Source organism: Poecilia formosa, unplaced genomic scaffold (assembly GCF_000485575.1).
Source record: "Poecilia formosa unplaced genomic scaffold, Poecilia_formosa-5.1.2 Scaffold136, whole genome shotgun sequence".
Lineage (NCBI taxonomy): Eukaryota > Metazoa > Chordata > Actinopteri > Cyprinodontiformes > Poeciliidae > Poecilia > Poecilia formosa.
In genome coordinates, this window is record NW_006800075.1 from 841876 (window position 1) to 860286 (window position 18411).

General features: G+C 38.1%; 1 protein-coding gene across 2 annotated transcripts in view; it reads left to right on the forward strand.

The window, feature by feature from the left end:
- The window catches only part of prkcea (protein kinase C, epsilon a), a 63494-nt gene that overhangs the window by 22429 nt on the left and 22654 nt on the right, over positions 1 to 18411 (forward strand). For both annotated transcript variants that reach the window (XM_016676594.1, XM_007562433.2), the window contains exon 3: positions 15300 to 15363. In XM_016676594.1, coding sequence (XP_016532080.1) covers positions 15300 to 15363 — 64 coding nt within the window. The remainder of the gene's footprint in view (positions 1 to 15299; positions 15364 to 18411) is intronic.

Here is an 18411-nt window from a genome sequence, read left to right on the forward strand (position 1 = left end):
TTGATTGTGCGTTCACACCTCCCCAAATGAACCAAACTTTCTAGATAAATGAACTAGAATTGATTGTATTATGACAATGATTTAATGTGAAGACAAAAGTCATTCTGATGAATTAAAGTCAAATTGAAGTCTTTACTAAGCCTTTTTTTTATGATGCAATACTATAAAATCCTCATTATAATTCCTGTTTAAGGCTTTTAGAGGCAGCATGTCCACTTGAATGAGGCCTTTTGTTTGGGAAAAAAACAAAAGGGAAACCATTTACTATGTCAGCATACGTCAACGTATATATAAATAGGCACACTCACACTCGCACGCATCTCACCTCTCAGCCATTTAAAGTTAGGTCAGAGCATATGGATCACTCTGTTGATTGAGCACATCCTATTGATCTGCCAGCCGGCGCTTCAATACATCTGCCTCAGAGCGACGCAGTCCCACCAACTTCCCCTCCTCCCCGCATTACTCCATTACTCACCACTCGTGTCTGCCTTTTCTCCCTCATCCTTTCTCCTCACTCCCCAACAGGAAAAATTCCTTCTCACCTTACACTTATCCCCTCTCCTCTTCTAACCATCATCTTCCTCCTTCCTGCTACTCTGGTGTGCCTGAGAATCCTCTTTTATCTACTTCCTCCTGATGCTCTTACCTTCCTTTGCTCTTCACTCTCCAAGTGGGGATGGGAAGGACTCAAGGAGGCAGATGATGGAAATGTTTAATAGCTTGTCTGAGTCAGATCAGTCAAGCTTTTCTTTTCAAATGCTTAAACATTTGTGCCAAAAATAGAGAAGCTTTTTGTGTAGCTAAATTATTGCAAAGATAAATAAATGGAGGATTACATCAGCTCAATCCTGTAACTCATGGCATGATGAGCTAGAGTTAACATACCAAACTTTCAAGTTATTTACACATAATTTTAAAATAACAACCGTTTCAAATTACTTTTATTTAAAACAAAAAACAGCAATTATTTATAATACTGCTAAAGTGTTAAAACTTATAATGTTTATAATAATCTTACCCATAATATGTCATACTGCCATGTATTTATATAAGAAAAAATAACTTATGATACCTTTTTTGTTATTCTTCACTTACTGCCTCCTTAATATTGAATATTAGCTTCCTACGTCAGGTGTACCCAGACTGACTGATGCATCCATTGGGTGCGAACATCTTAGCTTATATTGCCTTGTGTTGGTTCATCAGTATTTATGTATGTGGTCATAACACTGGAGCACAGTCAGCACAAAATGTGACAGCAGAGCAAATGGTAGTTTGGAGTCTGGTTGAGTGTATCGTGGTTTCACATTCACTCTGAAAAATCAAAAGTGCTTGCCCTGCGGTTGACCCTTTATCCAGCCAGAAAATCGTTGCCCCTCAAAAGCTGGAATGAGGTGGAATGTGGTGCTGTTTTAGGTGGGTTTTTCCACAGGTTGGCAGATTGACAAACAACGTAGTTGGTATTGGTCAATTTTAAAATGTTGCTATTTTAAGCAACTCCATGATGAAGACATCTTAATTGTGGAAAAAAAAGGACTTCAGTGGCCTGGCGTCATTGTTGGTGATTTGCATTTATGTGGAAAAAGGTTCCTTGATGTTAAAGGGTAGTGAGCAAATTGGTTCGAGATAATAACAAGGCAACAGTCCTTCAAACATCCACTTGTTACAGTTTGTGCAGAATACCACCTTTGAAGATCGAACAAGCAAACTCTTAAAGGAATTTGACTACAACAGCAGAAGACCACTGTGGGTACTGCTTGTATTACCCGAAAACAGTGAATTCACACAAGTTTATCAAACATCAACATGTTAGAAAAATGTTGCCTGGTTCGATGAATCTTGATTTTAACTATAATATTCAGATGGTAGGGTTAGGGTCAGATCTTAGCATGGATACATCCATCCTATGTTGTGGTAGTGTAATGGTGCAGGACACATTTTCTTGGTACATTTTGGGGTCCGTATTACCTAATCATCATTTAAACACCACACAGCGACCGTAGTCCAGCCGTCTTTTGATGTATCCTCCCAGCAGATTAATAAAACATGTCATAAACTCGAATAATCTCAAACAATTACAGTGGATTCACAGTACTCGAGTTCCTAAAGTAATAGGTGGTTCTCTTCCAAGGTCAACCTAAAAAAAGTGGCCATTGGGTGTGCCAACAGACTGTTTTTGTAAAATCTCACTCAAGAGACAGACTTCACTAATAAACAAGGAAAGAAGGAGGACACTGTGTAATGTTTGGTTGCAAAAGAGGACCCAAGTACAGAAACTTTACGGATAAAGGAGATTTTAAGGACGGGAAAATATGAGGGAGCTTACAATGAACACCGGGAACAATGGAGAATAAAGAAGGTAAAACACGAGAAGCCACAGGAGTGCAATGGAAGGAGCCAGTGGGGAACAATGAAAACCAGGAATCTTAAATACAATCAGGGAAAGATGGACATGATAAAACAACCAGAAGAGTTAATCTAAGGTAAGTAGAGTAGAATGGCATACTGAAGAAGAGAAGCAAAGAGAATGAAATAGAAACTGGAACCAAATCTGAAACGTAAAGAAGCAAATTCAAAGTCCAAAACACCCACCCGCCATAACACACTGCCTTTAGTGTAAACAAGAAGATGTGACTGAAAAGATGGAAAGATGTATACCTAAGGCCATATATTGCTGTCTAAATGTGGTCAAACGGCAGCTAGGAATAGGTTTGATCAAATTAGCTAATTAACCCTTTAAACATGTTTGTTCAATCTACATTTGGATGGAACCTTGTAGCTTGAAGCAGATCATTTCCAACATGTTTTTTGGGCTTTATGAAGACAAGGTCTGGCCAGTCCATCACATGGTTTGTTTCCTGCTCATCAGATGACTACTGAAGCCTGAGCTCCTCAGATTTTATTTTATTTTTTCCCACTTTCTCCCTTGTCATCTCTGCAGTCTCTTCTTGTTCTCTTTTTGTCTCTGGCCACTTCTCCTTCTCCCATGGACTTGCTTTGAGTCGCTGGTGAAATATTAACCAGGCTTTGATGCTTATTAATTGTCCCACTCAGTAATTGAGATGCTCGGTGGAGCCCGTACCCATGGCGACAGCAACAATCCGTCACCATGGAAACAGTATCTCACCCACCGACACACTGGAGAGAGGGAATGGTTGGGTAAGAGTTGGTGGGAAATGCAGGACAGATGGCAAAAAGTAGAACTGGTTGTGGTTCTTTAAGGCACTAGAATAAAAGTTAGAAACAAGCAAAAGTAAGTAACTTTTATAAAAATATGTCTTTTTTTTTTTTTACATATTTGTGAAAAATGTCACCATGTCCTGACAGTACAATAATCTGTGAAAAAAAATCAAGTTCCTCTGCCTCTTTCCTGAAGTCCTACTGTCATTTGTAGAAATACACTGCTCTCTGTCATAAACAACTAATCAGAGGCAGTAGGAGGGTCTTAACGCTGTCAATCAGGCCTATGTATATGCTGCTCACACCTTCCTCCACACAGTACATACAAGCTCAAGATTGATGATTTGCTCCAGCTGTGCTAATAACAGAAAAACAACCTAACCTTGCTGTAATCTTACAGGAAAACTGTTTATCCTCAGTCATTGGTGGTCATGCTAACTAGCACAGCAGGCTACTTAGCATCAGGGTTAGGAGAAGCTGTAGCATAGCAGAGAGGAAGTGGTAGTGACTATGTGACAAGGCCTTTCTTCTAACTTTGATTGTTTCTGACTGGGACAGTTTTAACAAATATATAAAAATCTTATTTTTACAAAAGTTATCTGCAGCTTTAGTTTCTCCATTCCTTGTGGCGTAAGGGAAATTTCACTGCAGTTACCCGCATAAAGATGCAGTTGATTTTTGCAGATAACCATCTAAAGGCAACTTAACTGTGCTGTCTACCGTGTTGCGTAATTTGAAGCAAAGACAGATTTAGACATGTTTCACCGGGTTATTTAAATCATAGTAACTGTAGAGGTACTCAATGGATTTTTTTAAAAACTTTTTTTCTGAAGTAAATCTCAGTAAAGCATGTAAAGTCTGGTCACGTTACAGAGCTGAGGCTGTGTGAAAACATATTTTAAAAACAACCCATGTTGAAATCTGCAACTGGAACATTTCAATTTGGAGAAAGTAAAACATTTTAGTAGACAAGGTAAAAGGAATTACAGAGCATGTTGTTAAATTTGTGACTCTACATATAAGCAGTTTCTCACTCTGAGAATATTGAGGGTGTTTCTGCTTTTTCACAGTGCCATGGATAAACTATCACTGCTTTTACCGTTCACTTTCACACTATACACAACACCCAGATGTGCTGCCATAACATTAACGGAGCACCTCGATCTAACCACAGATGTTCTTGCTCAAAATGAACAGATCATTTTTATGAGCTCTTTTTTAAACATTTAAGCCATTTTATTTTAATTTTATTTTACCTTTGTAGTTTGGTCGGAAAAGGAGGTTTATATTTTACATTCTTTCAACTGTATGATCAGCAGTTATTGATAGCAATGCACCAAGTCAGCCGGTGAAATCAGCCTGTTCTGATTGATGGTTGATAGGTGAAATACTGAATAAATACCGTCCCTGATTCATTAAATGCATCACAACTAAGAACTACCAGGGTTTGGTCTTTAAACCAATGTCACTTCTTTTGAGTTCAATGAAATTAAGAAATAATCTTGGAACAGAGTGTTTTCACTCATAAATGACAAAATTGTTTTAATTTATTTATTAATTTTCTGTTGGATTCAAAACTACCTCTATCCAAAAACCTGCAGCAGTTTAACCTTCACAATAAAAAATGAGAACCAACTTTTAAGTCCTCAAAAAAATGGGCATCCATATCAACAAGAAAAAGTCTGGTTGGTGCAACTTTACACATTTAGACTAGATGTTTTTCTATTTAAGTCATAAGTTGTATGTAGTGTTAAAAGAAGTAGGAACAAGTCTCAGAGGAAGAGCAAGATGAGAGTTTTAGAGGAGATGAAAGGAGGATGGTTTAAACTGGGGCTGGTTGATGAAGTAAAGGAAGCTGGAGATAAGGTGTAGAGTGAAGCTGTGTGTACATGTAAATATGTCCTGTTGAAGGCTGGGAGCTCTGAGGCTTTTAAAAACTTGTGGGCTTTTGAGACAGGATGGTCAGGCTCTGGAACGCTACCTTGCAGGGCCAGATCCAACGTCAGCCATCGATAGTTTGACACTTTTCACCGGCACATGACACATGCTCAACACAAATCAGAAGATCCACAATCCATCACCACTGACTGTACTTTAAAGGCCCTAACCAGGTTAATTTCCATGTTTATGAATTAAAAACTAATAAACAAGGAGATATTTTTTCCTGTATTGCTAATACAGACAACAGCTTCATACCAAACACATTTCTTATAAATCCTGAACTTATTTAGCTGTTTTAGACAAACAGTAAATTGGATTTTATTGTTTTTATTTCTTTTATATAGTAGTTTTAAGTAGCTGATGACCAGAATTGGCTGATCTTCAGCTTTGCAGTTGTTGACCACCAAATGCATCATACTACTGAGCAAGACTAGGTTGTGCTTTACCACTCTTTTATGTAGTTTCTCTTACTATTAAGTGGAAAAGACCCAGACTTGCATACAGAGTCGCGTTTCAATCGAGTTAGCTATTCTTAACAGTGGCCATATTGTGTGACTGTAATAAATGTCTATGCTTTCAGATGAACTGTGGAGTTGACTTGCTACCGATTTTGAGTTTGACTGGCTCTAACTAATGACTAGTGATGGTGAACCTAAGTGTTACCAGGATGCAGTAGCAACTTTCTTTGGCTTGGCAGCTCGGATCTTCCCAACCTTCAAACTGAAGGTTGAAAGGTCCACAAAATTCAGGGGGTTTGAAATGATAACTTCTACCTATGGGAAAGACATCTTGAAGAGCAACATTTTAATGTTATGAATGCCAACCGTTTCTTTTGAGTTTGATCACAAAAACAAGAGGCAAAATATTACAGTTAAATTAGACTTAGTTAAACTTTGGTCATCTTTGATATTTGAGGAATTCCCATTTCCTGACGCTTCATGAAACATATCTGACCATTGCCTTTCGATAGGGTGGGCTGTAGCATATTTTTATCCTAAACATGGGGACCACTGTCATAGAAAGGTTAGGAACCACTGGCATTACTGACCCTTGAAGGAACCAAAAATAGAGAAAGCTGAAGTTTAAGTTGCTTTGCAACATAGACATTCCTCTGCTAAACCAAAAAAATACTAAAATCTTGCAATATCCTGACTTGGTTACGGTAGAATTAAAACTGAAAATGACTAGCAACAGATTATTTTGTATTTGGGACAGCAGGATGTCCTTGTTACCTCTTCCTGTCCTTTTTTTTTTTTTTTTTGCTTTTACACCAGCTGTATTTCATCCTAACTCACCTTCATTCCTGACCCAAAGACTCCATTCCCTCAACATGGCAAGTTGCCGGACAGTGACATCATCAGACACTCCCCTTATTGACCTACTGTTTAAGTAGGACAGGCTGGATTTAAGATGCACTGTTGTCACGCTCACAATAGACTCATAACCACATACACAAAAAATTGAGCACACTGAACTGCTCACTGATGCCAAAGCAGGTCATCGCTGGGTGCCCGAGAGTAGTGCACGCTGCAGCACGGTTCATGTGTGTTCTCTGTTGCAGGTAAGGAATGGGAGGAAATGTGAGAGCCTGGGGTCAGCAGGTGGAATCAATACTTTAGGCATCCTTGTTTTTCACAAACTCCACCATAAGATTTCAGAGAAACAAATCTGTTCTGTTAAATTATAGAGAGAATAACTTTGAGGATTTTTTACTTTGTGAAATCCAGAAAATGCAAAAACTTGGAAATATCCAGATGTTGCATATGTCTAAAAAACACATACCATTGAAACCATTACTGCACTGGCCAAGTGATTGAAATCTCTTGCTTGCTGACCAATGATCAGCTGGTTAAATACTGAAAGAAACAGATACATCGAAACTGTAAACTCAAGCTTTTCCAATCTGTAAGAACATTAACAAACAGAAGAATGCGATTTGATTATAGTTTATTAGAAATATGATAGAAGTGATATGAACTTAAAGGTGGTGTAAATACATCATGGATCTGCTATTGTTGTCTCCGTTTCGCCTTTCCTATATTTGAGTATTTCAAAATGAACATTTTATTGTACCTCGCATATTTTTGAAAATGTGAGGTCAAGAAAACATACCAGTTGAAAGTTCAACCAACTAATATCTATGTCGCTGGTTTTAAAGACCTCGGCACCAGACAGTTCCCTCCTTGTTTGATGTTTTCATCATACGAGATGATCAAACCGTCATGGTAGACACATACTGCATTAGTGTGGACAGAATTATGCATACTATCTGGTTAGATAATTTCCTCCAATCACGCAGCCCCAGTCAAGGCTCCCTTATGCAACTTGGATCTTTCTGAAGGCTGTTTTCATCCGATGGCAGTGACTGGCTGATCCTCAGAGGCTGCTCATCAGACCGTCTGCCAGTCCATCTGGATATCACACGCTCATCTGCACTGTTTGTGATCTTTAAGATGACTAAACAGGCTTTAATGATGTAACTGGGAATGTCCATTCTATTTAATCTACGGGTTCTTGCAAATGTATTCATGTATTTTTTTTCACAATTTGCTACATCACAACACCAGACTTCAATTTTATCTGGATTTTATCTAAAGTGGTGGCCAACTAATGGTTTTTAAATTTTTTCCAATAAAAATATGAGAAGTGTGGTGTGCCGTCTTTATCTGCGGTTGCAGTTGCTACAATTTGATGCTAATCTACCAGTTTTGCACATCTGGACACCAAAATTTTGTCCATGTTTTCCTTTTAAAAACACCTCAAGCTCAGTAATGGCAAAAAGAAAATGGATTCATTTCTGGATTTTGGTTGGGCCATTTTTCTTTGATCTGAACCAGTACTTCCCAAACTTTTCAGTAATTGACAGTAGAAGAGGTTTGTGGTCTTTCTTCTTGGTTGAGAATAGTACAAAGTCATTAAGACACATAAAAAAAGCTTCCCAGTCCTTATAGGGGAAAAGCATAGTCACAGAATGATGCTGCCACCACTAAGTTTCACTGTGAGGATGGTGTGATGAGAGTGATGAGCAGAGTTTGCCCTTCCCACCACCTAAGACAGTATTTCTTATGATGAAATTGACTCTTTAAGTTCAAGTTGACTCTTTAGTACATTTGCTGGATTTTATTTAGGGGTATCAGAGTAAAGGGGACTGATTACAAATGCATGCTGCTTTTTGAAACTTTTGTAAACATTTTTTAAAATCATGTGTACTTGTCCTACCACTTCACAATTACAGCGCCACCCGCACCACAGTTCAGATCTCATGAGTTCACCTGTTTGTGTATTTTTCTATGGAACCTGACTCCTATTTGTTTGCAAAGAATTTGCTGACTTTTTTTTTGTTGTAGAGCCTACATAAAATATTAAAAAGGAAATGCAGGCATTGCAATCCAACCAGTACCTCAGATGGTACTGGTTGCTCCTGGACTGGCAAAGCAGCCAGTCCAGGAGCACCATTTATTTTGCTTGACATTGATTGGCTGTATCCCCAAGAGTGGAAATAAGGAAAAGTGCATTAGCGCGTAGTAGTGCCCTAAAATTGGCACTTATACATGTGTTTTTGAGGGTCTATTGTGTATTCAAAGATGTTATCCTGTTGTGGTCCCTAACCCTGACAAATGCTGGCCGAGTATTGGCTGTTTTTGTGTCTGTGTGTCACGAACGATCGCAGTAGACTTCATCAAAGTTTGAATTTTGTAAGAGGTGTTGAACTTTTACAGAGTTGTTGAAACCATATCTTGTGGCGGGTGACAAGCTTTATCCTCTCCCTTCGTCTCCACCAACCCCCCGACCAGCACAAAGCTCCAGCTCTTCTTACATTATTAGCCGTCTGTGATGTTACATTAAAGATGCATGACTGTCATGCAGTCTCACTCAGCACGAGCCTCCTGTGTGTGCTCGAGTTGCTGGCCAACAGAAAGAGGGACAAACACACACACACACACACACACACACACACACACACACACACACACACACGTTCGTCGTGTAAAAGTGCGGGAGCTTTCTCAAAGCCCAAATTTGTCATTTGACAGATGGATGTGGGAGGCTGTCACAGAGACTAAACGCTCCTGAGAGAGACAGAGAGAGATGTCTGGTTGGATGGCGATAGTGAGCTCGGTGGACTGGTAGTGGGAGGGGGTTAGCCACACAGTATTGATATAATACAAGCGTTGAGTGCCCTGTCTGCCTGGTTGAGTGCTTCTTTGTGCTGTGGCATATGGCTCCTGTGTGTTTTTTATTATATCAGTCATATGTGTAAGCAGGCAGATTGAATGAACGTAACAGAGTTGGGTTTGTGTGTTAACCTCGCTCTGAAGTCCAGCTTAAATTAACTTCACACAAGTCTGGAAAAATATGGAGGAGTATGGCATTTAATTTAAGTGGTTTCTAAGGATGGATAAGTAAGGAAAAATATTTGTTTTTCCATCCATCTATCCATCCTTACAGTCTGTTTGTTGCAGAAATATCTCCCATGAATTTAGTTTTATCATAACCATATTTAACCTCCTCCGTATATAGGACGGACTGTGCTGCACTGATTTTGCATCTAGGACACCAAGGAAAGTGACTCAGGTGTGGTGATAAGAGGATTTTTTTTTTAATCATAAGGTATTCGTAGAGACTGAAATGAAAGGAATTTAATAAGTAGCAGAGCATATCTAGTATAGGTTTTGTTGGACTATTGAAATTCAGCTGCTACATAGGACCAGATCTGCACTGGACAAGTAAATTCATGACCAAAACTTTATTGCTGCTAACAAACAAAAGGATTAAAACCCCTGGAAGCTAGAGTCCGGAAAAGGATTGGATTTTGACATGTAAATGTGTTGGAGCCATTAAATATTAAGAGGACTTAGTTGGCCACACACACGTCCTTCTCTTGGTGTGTGTTTGCAAAGTCTCCCTTGCTCGTATCAGTGTCCTAATTGGTCTAATAAGATTAATGAGGCAAACTAGATTCTTCTGCTCTCCCTCCTCCCATCTTTTTGTTGTCAGGGCGGGGAACCTCGTCTGCACACACACAACCTGGTAAATCCAAGTCACGCTACAATCCATTTAAAAGGGTGGTGAGGTAAAAGCCATCTTCTGCCACGGTGCCTGGAATTTTATTGGCACTGAAACTGTTAATCAGTTACAGAAAATTAATGAATAACTCACTTTTCCTCAGCTTTTTTCTCTACTTTGGACCAACTGAGAAAATAATAATAATCAAAAAAAATCACTTGACAAAGTCTGCAAAATTTTTTCTCAAGATACACGGCATTGACCAGTTTGAGAATCTGATGATGCTGTAAAAATACCCAGTTTTCTCACGGTATTGACACACAGTTCAAATCAGAAAACACTTTATTGTTTTTCTATTGCTGAAAAACAAACATAAGGAAAATTTCACCCCAATATCTTGCAATATTATCAATTAATTTATTGATTCTGCATACAGAATTAAATATTCTTAGAATTCTTTTCTGTCCATTTTGATGGCTACTGCTTAGAGAGCACAATAAATGGATTTATTCAAGATAAAGGTAACACAAAGCATGTGCAATGTACTCTGTCATTTGATATAAAAGAGTAATTTTTCCTACAGTCAAATAACTTTTAATTTTAGTGGATCCCCAGTATTGGCAGTCGGCGGACAGATGTAAGTTAAAATATCCTTTGAAAATGCTTAAAACTTAAGACTGACCTGCTCTCTAGTCTCAGCTCTAGTTCTAGTAAGCAGAAAAGAATAAAGTATTTGCCTTTTCTGACATAAAGTGACATCTTGAATTTTTTATATCCATTATCTTCTTTTTTTATTCATATTTTTATTGATATTTTTGCATATGGAACAAAGGCGTTTACATATTCCAGGGTGCAAAAGTGTTGAGCATAAACAAACTGTTTACACCGCTGACTTTAAGATGCATGTTTTCAGGAACAAAGAACACATGCAGAACAGCTCCAATAATAAAACATAGTGAAAGAAAATTAATAGTGAAAAAACACACACACATGTGCACATGCATATATACACTTACACAAATAAATACACATCCGAAAAACACACACACACAAAAAAAAGGAATGAAAGCTGGGTGCGCAGGAGGTTTTACATTGAAGCAACAAACTCAATAAATGGTTGCCATTTAGAGTATAATTTGTTCAAGTTATCTATTTTATTCTTAATTGCTGCATGCCCTGGTAAATCCTGCAGATTAATCACTCATCACAGGCGTTATGTGGTTTGTGCTTCGTTTCCAACTTCTAATTGTTCCCGTGTAACTAAGGCTCAGGTGTCCTAGTTACTGTCACCTGCTTAAGGAATGATTGAGAACACTCCACATGGTTTGTGTTTGCTTTATCCTGAGTAAACTGATTGGGGGACATTTTAGCATCACTTGGTTTATGACAGCTCAAACAGAAACAGATGAGCTGAGTAATCCCAGAAGTAAAAGAGTAGAAGTTTGACCAAGGCGAAAGCAGTTCTTCCGCTGAAGGTTTTCTCCCATTTTTGCATCACTTCAATAACCCAACCACACTGAAATGTTTCCTGTGCACTTTTCATGGTTAAATCTCACACTTTTATAAGTACAGGTATAAAAGACTAACATGAATTCATAACAATGGTAAAAACAGACCTTACATACAGTAGATAAAACCTTTTATAGCTTTTATAACTTTTTCATACCTTAAAGCAATTTTATAGTGTTTCTTGTTTTTATTGGAACATATTGTACAGCAGGCATCTAACTAAATTTTCTATTTTTAACATTTCATTCCAGCTACAAGATTCCAGCTTTTTGGCATTCCTAGTAATTTAATCCCTGAATTAAGCTGTTCTTGGGATGGGTCCTGGTTGCTTGGCAGTCTAAACTGATTGAAGTTCAGGAATTAACTTACATCCAGTTAAAATACTTTACAGGAAAATTTGTCTGATGGTGAGAGTAACTGCAGCCATTATTGAAATAACAAATACTAAAGCTTTAATTCTTTCGATGAGGAAAAAAGATTAAACTCAGGCTTCCATCAGGAAAACAACGCACTAAACCTCCTGTTATGGAAGAAAACACTCATGAAGGCACCACATGATTCAAGTGGCGGTCGTCAGTGATGATGTGCAGTTTTTGGCTGGCGTGTCACCCCGGGAGCCAAGCACTAAATCAATAATGGTGCTGTCCATTTGCTGCGCTCTGTTCCAAATCAGTCTGAGTCCATCTTTCTGCCGAAATCCCCACTGAGATGCGCTGTTATGCAAGAGGTTACATTTGGGGATTAGCACATCATTTTCAAGGGTAGACATCAAGAATCCAGAGGCATTTATAGGTCACAAATCCCATGCTGTCATGTATTATACTTACAACAAAAGGATTTTTCAATGCTTGTCCTTACATCATCTGTATCTTTCAGTATGTTTAGTTTGAGGCTGATTCCTTTACATAAAAAATAGTCTACACAGACATTTTAAAGGAAAGTGTGTGAGTTATTTATGTATGCGTTTGATTACCTATTATATTTTGTAGATCTGCATTTGACAGTGTATATTTTCTGCATAGATTGCAAGTAATTGCCTATGATGAGAGAGAATAAAGAAGAGTTCATTTAGTATTTGTTTGTGTTTTTTGTCTCATGTTCACCACTGTCTGATGGAAGTGTGTGTATTGCTGCCTGTGTGCGTGTGTGCGTGTGTGTCAGTCTGACTGTTGCATAAGAGGATCTGCTGCTGTCCCAGAGCTTAACGAAGGATTTAAGCCTCTCTTTCTCACTCTCTCTCCTGCGCTCTCTCCTTCCTGAGTCGTCTGCCCCTTTAGCACTCTGTTATACTTGCTAATCTCTGTAATTGCATGTACATTGTATGTGGATTGTGTAATTGCACTGTATGTTCCATTTTATATGCAGGTTGTCTAAGTATTAAGATTTTATTATTCTGAGTTTCTTGGATCATGCGTAAGTAGATTTTACGCCAGAGATTACAACACAGCTGCCTTTTTATGTTTTTAACTGTTGTGAAAATGTAACAAAAAGATCTGTTGTTTAATAATTAACTTTATTCACTGTGTGTTTTATCATTTTTGGCGTATAAACTGTCTGAGGCGTCCAAGTATCACTCATTACAAAAGCAAAATATGCAGTAAATCAACAATTTCAATTTCAATTGAAGAAATACACGAACCACGATTCAAAATATATTCTATATATTAGCAGAGATGGCAATTTAAGGCAGAGTTTCATAATTATTTTTAAACCAAAGAAAAATACATTTATGAAATTTCCAATAGCTGTTTTAATCATCCTCTATTACCAATTAGCAGTATTAATGCAGTTCAGAGAACGTAGCTCCATGAAGGGATATTTCAGGTTATTTGATGTGATTTTTCTGGGATGTTTTAACAGTAATAGCCCCTATTACTGTTAGTGTAGTAAACAGATGACATATTTCAATGGGTTTGTACAAAAGTAAAAAAAAAAAAAAAATGAGTGGTGCAATCTGAACAGCTAGCATGCTTGTCTCTTGGTTTTAGCTGATTTTACACATTTAAAACGGATACAAACAATGCTAGTGGATGTAAACATTTTCACTTTTAAATGATACCGTGAAGTTTGTTGCTGTTTACTAAGCAAAGTGACTGCTGACACATCAGTATGCTGTAAATCCACCATGATCAGAGTCAACTTTAGCATTTTGTATCACACTACCAGTTGTGCAGAGACACCAGGTCTTGCAATGGCAAGAAAAGTGATTTTTTTTTTTCTTTTGTTTTGGAGTGATTCACTCCAAAATTTTGAGTTAGTAACGTCTGCCCATGTGTGTAACTTATTAATAAGAACTTCACAGAACTTCAAAAAACCCACTCCATGTCTTTATGTCTTTATATTTCTGAAAATGTATATTTATAAAACCAACTGCGATTTTTCCGGCCGATGATGAATCTTTAAAAAACCTGGCCTGGCGAATCTTCATTTTGGCAGATACCGATTTTTTTTGTCTGAAAAGTCACTAAATATAGTGAGAAAGTTGCAGAGTTTTGTTTATCACAACCTCTAGTTATCAGTTCCAAACCCAGGATTTTTAATGGAAAACAGACTGAAAGATAAAAACATACAACAGGGGAACCTTTCTGTACTCCATTTAGCCTTCCTGTTATCTGCTCAAGTCTGGCTCTCTCTTTTAAAAGAAACCTGGGTTAACCAGAGGTGGTTTCTTTGGCTTATTTTTCCCAACACATGGCTAAAAACAGCTAACTCTGAGTCTTACTTCCTTATTATCAACTCCCACTCTGAAGATTGTAATTCAAGCAAACAGGTAGCTGTGAAGTACGGTGTGTCCACTGAAGAAAGATTAGATTTTTGAGTGTCGGACCAAACGTTTGTGGCTTCAGGTTTTACACTATCTCATAGAGTTAATACATTTTTTTTTACTTTGTAATGTATCCAATGTTCCATCTATGTCTGAACAACTTTGCTGTGAAAGAAAACGTGTCAGTAAGTGGCTCCTCCTTCTTTAGTAATTGATTTTTAAGCTGACTACCCTTTTTATTGACATCAACAAAATGCTTTTGAGTCTGCGGTCAGACACTTTCTTCCTGCCTTTGTGTAATTTGTGCACCGTGTGAGGCATCATGGGAGTGAAGTTAACCCATTGCCGTTACAGCTGCTCTGAGGGAGACGCACAGAGAGGTTACAACAGCACAACATTGTGTGTTGGTACAGGGAATTAAACACTTTATGCAGTTCGATTTGGATGCTCAGCCGCTTTATCTGACTAACTGTTGCTGCACATGTGTGGGAATGGCTCAGTTTAATCAACTCTATCACTTCTGGTTTGAAACCTGACAGCTCTTTTTACCAAAGGCCAGAGTCAAGATAATGGGAGAGCTTTAAACACAAGGTGTGAATGAAAAGTTCAAAGAATCCAGTTAGCACATCACGTACGGATTTGCATTGAATAGCAGCAGTAAACGAGGTCCGTAATGATGCTGAAATAACAGTTATAAAGACAATGGAGCTAATGGTGATAATGATACAAGTGCTGGTGAGAAGTGTAATTCTGGTGAAGATAATGACCTCTTATGTGGGGGTTGTTGTGCTTGTTTGTACTGGAGGACAGCCCCTTCTGCTGCACTCGCTGTTCTGCTGCGTTTTTCTCCCTCTGATTTACGTTTGTTTTCTCCTCCATCTTTGTCTTTGCGCAGATCGACTTGGAGCCGGAGGGGAAGGTGTACGTGGTCATCGATCTGTCTGGATCCACCACTGAGGGTAAGATCACAGCAATGCGACATTTTAGTGCAAAACAAAGGGAGCACAGCACAGTTAGTATTACCAGAGCAGCGTTTCTTCTCATAACTGTGTGTTTTTTGGTGGGAATTATAAGAGCGATCCAGAAAGGATGGGAATATTTAGAAAGTATACTCTGCATGTATTTTAATTCTTCTGATTATGTTGTGAGCTTCATGGCGTGTTGTTAGGAATATTTAAAAATTTACTGTTTAGCCTTCGAAATTTTAATTCCCCCCAAGCAGAATAAAAACAATGCATGTATATGTTAATATCCACCACAAACCAAAAACTTCTTTCAGTCTCGCGTTTGTGCAATTTGGATGTGTGTGCGCTTCTCTCCTGCTAGAAGTGTAGTAGGAGAGAAACCTTATTTTTCCCTCAAGAAGAGTAAACATTATACACATACAGTTGACACCAGAAGTTTGCATACAACAAGCAAAAACACACACATACCTTTGTTTTTTACAGTCTAAAGTTAAATCCAACCAACATTCTCTTGTTTTAGGTCAGTTGCCACTTTGTAACCACTTTGACTTTGTGTTTAGAGTCATTCTCCATCTGGAAAACCCAATTGCCCCTGAGGTTTACCTTGTTAGATGACGTCTTCAATATTTCCACGTAATATTCTCTCCTTTTTATGCCATTTATTTTACAAAATGCACCAATTCCTCCTGCAGCAAAACAACCTTGTAACATGATGCTGCTACCTTCATGCCTCACATTAGGGATGGTTTTCCCAACAAACTTCTCCATTTTTTCTCCAAATGTAACAATCTGCTTTTTTTAATGTTTCTTTTGGAATAATGGCTTTAACGCTGAGTGGCCTTTCAGCCCATGTCAGTACAGGACATGTTTCACTGTCTTACCAGCTTCAGCAGCATTTTCAGAAAATCTTTTATTCTGAGGTGAATTTGTACATTTTGGATCAAAAACCAGTCTTCTTCCTGAGCTTTATGATGGTTGGACATTTTCATTACGACACATATAATTGTTTGAACAGATTAGCGCGGCACCTCCAAGCATCGATAAATTGTTACCAAGGATTATCCAGACTTTTGCAGCTCCACAGTTCTCTTCCTGATATCGTCATTGATTTCTTTTGACTTTCCGATTGTGTCAAACAAGAAAGCGGTTCATTTCAGGTGTGGCTTTAAAATAGATCCACAGGTGAGCCTCCCGTTAACTCAAAGGTCTTAGATTGGTCATTGAGAGACTGAATTTAAACTCTTTTCTTAGCTGCATGGATTTTGTCAATTTCAGTAAATGAGACGGCATAACAACCTTCTTTGAATGCGTGTTATCCAAATAAGTGACGGACGAAGCAGCTTGCTCATAAAGCACTCTGACGCAAAGGGAACAGCATGTTTTGATCCATTTCAGAAGCAAATAAAAATAAATTATTCAGGCTTTTATGTTTGCGGTCTGATTAATTGATTGGAATTGCCAGTCTGCATGGATAGCATCACTCAAAATGTGTCCCATGTTGTTCATAATTACAAATAAATGTCTCCTGTGATAAGTTCTTTTCGTTTAGATCTCATGTTTTATTTATATAGCAATAAACTATGCCTGGTCTGAATGTACATTTTATTCATATAGATATGCTATAAAATTAAAGACATGTAGCAGCGCTGAATTCTGCCTTTATGTGGGAACCAGTCCACTATATAGATAATAAACCAGTAAATACTGAGTCATAAAGGGTTAATTATTAATTTCAAATTGGATATTTCAGTCACATTACCAGCTTGTAGTTTATCTAAACAGTCAATTGCTTTATTTTACGTCCTGCACCATTTGCTTATCGATACCTTTGGTGAAGATGTGTTAAGGAAAAAGACCATAAAATACATTTGTCTTTTACTGTGCTGACATAATCTTAAACTAAAACTAAAAAGTAGCCGTCCAAGAAATGACTCAAGCGAGAGTAAACAGGTATTTGATAAAAAGGCTACTGAAGTATTGAGGCAAATATTAATCATTTCTTATTTAAAAGTTATATCATCAGACGGACCAAAATATTTATGTTATGTGGACATTTTGGTATATTAAAGATAAAAATAATTCATGTAAATAATTACAAAATAACAAAATCAGGCAAAAATAATAATTTTGTCCAGATGAATTTTGTTCAATGAAACATTTGCAAAAAACTGCAGGTGTGTGTCTGGTGAATCTTTGTTTAAAACAAGCTTGTTCATCGTGCACCCAGTGTGCTTTACCACACTGGGTAAAGCATACAGATACTTTACTCGAGTAAGAGTAGTGATACTTAATGATAGTTACTCAAGTAAAAGTAAAAAGTACATTGTAGTAAAAATACTTCCAAAATTACCTTGTTTTTTTGCCAAAAAGTTACTAAAGTAAATGTAACTATCTACTTATGAAGATGAGCACTCATCTGCCTCATTTGAGTGCCATGTTCTCTTGTCTTTCCCATTTTGAAGAGGGGCATCTTTGCCTTTGTGATGTTACGTTTGTGGCCGTGGCTTGTTTCCGCTGCCCCCAAGTGGTTGGCTGGATAACACAAACAACAAACACCCTGAAAGTTGTCAGCTCCCTGCCCGAAGGGCAGGATCTATAAAAGGTGCGCGTTCCTAAAAAGCATTCCTAGATCCGTCCTTATTACTCTTCCTTTCTCTGTCTATTCTGTTTCCATTAAATAAACATGTAAACATCCAGAATGCCTCTCTCCGTCCACACAAATTCCCTCGGTCACATGCCACCCGATAAGAGCGGTTTTTGCCCGCGCACATGCATCCTTGCACCTGGTTATAAATAGAAACGTTCTCTGCCTGGCACTCAGCGTCTGTGTGTGTGTGTGTGTGTGTGTTTTGTGATTGTGCTTGGATAACCTGACCAGATGAGAACGCCGCAGAGAGGCCTGGCAGATTGCTTCTGCAGAGGATATCTCTCTGTTTAAATGCGGACAAAGACAGGAGACGAGAAAGCGAGCAGATTCTTAAAATAGAGGGTGATATTGAACCAGAGATTACCACACACACACACACACACACACACACACAC